Genomic DNA, 2878 nt, shown 5'->3' on the forward strand with positions numbered 1-2878 from the left:
TAACTTTTTTGAAGAACACATTCGATTTTCAGGTAAATTGGTGGTGTCATATGAATAAGGGAGAATCATAGACGAAAACAAGGTAAAGTTTGAATATATTTATTCACATATTGATAGATTAGTTACCAGTTCAAAACTATGCAAAACGCTGTTAAAACCCTGACATACTCTTCTCTATTATCCACTCTTGTCTATATATATCTACGTAAATGCGTGTTGCATCGATTAAATAAAGCAAGTGTTGACTTGTAAGCTAATTTAACTAGCAATAGTCAAACGTCATTTATCATATAAAATGGAACAATCGCACGCGTTGGATATTAGCACTTAGTGTCAGTACTCTCATCTTGCTAAATGTATTTTTAAAAGCGAAACATGTTGCCACTCTGGGGAGCATTGCGATCATCGCCGATACTGCAGAGAGTGCGTCGCTTTACGTACGGCATTAAAACGATTGCACTTTGGTGTAACGATTAATGAAACTCATGCATTTTTTTAGGAAATGGCTCACAAATCCCGTGAGAAAACTCAGTCAGGGCCGAATCGACAAGTCGGTATTGCAGGACGCATCTAAAGGATCTCAGAACAAAAAGGGCGCTTTCCAACAGAAATTCAAGGTAATTTGTTATGGGGTGACTATTGGGTGCAATTTTGCTATTGCGATATTATTGATGTATTATGGAATTGTGTATTGTGTTGTGGATTGCATCAGGCCTCGTTTTGGTTCTCATTATTTACTATACTGGTACCATAATTATGTCGTTCCACTTACGCACTCGTACATAGGGAGCCATTAGGGAACCATACGCAGATAGCCAGGGACCAGTCTAATTATTTACAACATTGACAGCAGTGTCGGCATCTTTAGCAGTAATTAAACCTAACCTTGTGTTTTAATGTTGCAACTATTGAAATCTATCGATTGTTCCGTGAACTATCACCGATGGTTATTGATGTTTGACTTAGCCGCTGATGCATAATGCTACTGAACCAAACACTATTGCAATAATTGAATGATCAAGTAGTTCGATGCATCGTTGCACTCCCATACTTTACGCACGCCGGTGACTGCGAGAGCTGTTGCCCCCTGATTGCCTTCTACTATTGGCTAGAAAATTTTTGTAATTGGCAGGATAGTGTGTTTATAGTCGTAGTTTTAATAGAGACACTATAGGCCAGAAGCACTATAGGCTCGGTAGTTTTTCACGGTAGTTCTTTCCTCGCCGTAATTATGATCAAAGGAAGCTTTTATAGAATCAGAAGCTTTGTGAGGATGACTAACGGTGCAACAAATCTTATTGTTATTATGTGTTATGTAAATAATATTAAGCTATCAACCCCCCACCCCCCAGCACCAACATACATTCATTCCTAAACACTTGTTCGTTTGTGATGGTTAGATGCTGTGTTTTGCCGTTGGATCTATTAATCTACATTTTATATAATTTAAAATAATGCACTACTGTAATGGAAATTATCCATTTAACCAAATAAAAAATACGTTTAGTAGCCCATGTTTAGAGGTAAAATTAAGGGGCACTGCCTGTAAGCGCGAAAAATGGTCGATATTTTGAAAAGAAATCAACGTTGCGTTTATCCACCACTTCTTTGAAATCGGTACCAAGGTCTTCCTATAACGTGTGTATTCTGCTGTTCACTGTGAGGAGATCTCTAAATAGCATCCTCTTGAGGTTTAAACGGTTTTGAACTGTTCTAATGAACTGCGTGGCTGTACCAATACTGCCCTTGGTGATTATAATAAATGATTAATAGCGGACAGAATTGCAAACTAAGAATTTGCAGTTTAGGCAAGTGAGCTAGGAGAAGCGCAATAGCCATGGCCGTGCGTTCTATTTTCTACGAAGAATTCTTATAGTTCAGAATTTCTGCTAGGGGTATCATGTGAATATGGCATGTGTGACACGTGTTTGTAGGAATGTCACGAACGTCTGTAGGAAAAACGGACACTTATCTGTAGGAATAACGCAGACGCATGTAGGAATGACTGAAACGTCTGAAGGAATATCATATCTGCAGGATGGACACAGACGACTGTAGGAATGACACATCTGTGGGAATGACTCACATGTGACACGGGCGACTGTAGGAATGGCACAGACGTCACTTGGAATGACACAAACGCTTGTAGGAAGGACTGAAACGTCGGAAGGAATAACACATAGATCTGTAGGATTGTCACAGACGACTGTAGGAATGTCATACGTGTGTAGGAATGTCATACGTTTGTAGGAATGTCATACGTATGTAGGAATGTCACAGACGTCACTAGGAGTGACACACATTGGTAGGAATGACACAGACGTCACTAGGAGTGACACACATTGGTAGGAATGACACAGACGGCGCTAGGAATGACACACATTGGTAGGAATGACACAGACGGCGCTAGGAATGACACACATTGGTAGGAATGACACAGACGGCGCTAGGAATGACAATGGCGTCTGTATGAATTATACGTTTGTAGGAATGAATTCTTAGTATCTCCAAGAATTATGTATGACTATAGTTGCAATGATTCGGGAGGTAAGGACACAATTAAGGAAGATGGGAAAGAGATCGTAAGATAGATAGAGAAAAGTGGACACAGACATGCAAGCAGACAGACGGGTAGCGTGCGTGCTTTCGTTCGTGCGTGCGTTCGTTCGTGCGTGCGTACGTTCGTACGGGCGTGCATGTGTGTAAGAAAGGTCGAGAAAGGGAGAGAAAGTGAGGCGGTAGAAAGAAAGAAGGCGGGGAGAACGATATATGAAGTGAGAAACGAGGGGCAGCAAACGAGAAACAGCGAGAAAAAGATAGCGCGAAAGAGAGAGAGAGAGAGAGAGAGAGAGAGAGAGAGAGAGAGAGAGAGAGAGAG

The 2878-nt window shown here is 40.9% G+C and overlaps 1 protein-coding gene across 1 annotated transcript in view; it reads left to right on the plus strand.

Moving 5' to 3' along the window:
• The window catches only part of LOC106807996 (triple functional domain protein-like), a 76962-nt gene that overhangs the window by 44278 nt on the left and 29806 nt on the right, over positions 1 to 2878 (plus strand). The window contains 1 exon segment of the mRNA XM_014810535.1: positions 500 to 617. Coding sequence (XP_014666021.1) covers positions 500 to 617 — 118 coding nt within the window.

The sequence above is a fragment of the Priapulus caudatus genome, unplaced genomic scaffold (assembly GCF_000485595.1).
Source record: "Priapulus caudatus unplaced genomic scaffold, Priapulus_caudatus-5.0.1 Scaffold247, whole genome shotgun sequence".
Classification (NCBI taxonomy): Eukaryota; Metazoa; Priapulida; class Priapulimorpha; order Priapulimorphida; family Priapulidae; genus Priapulus; species Priapulus caudatus.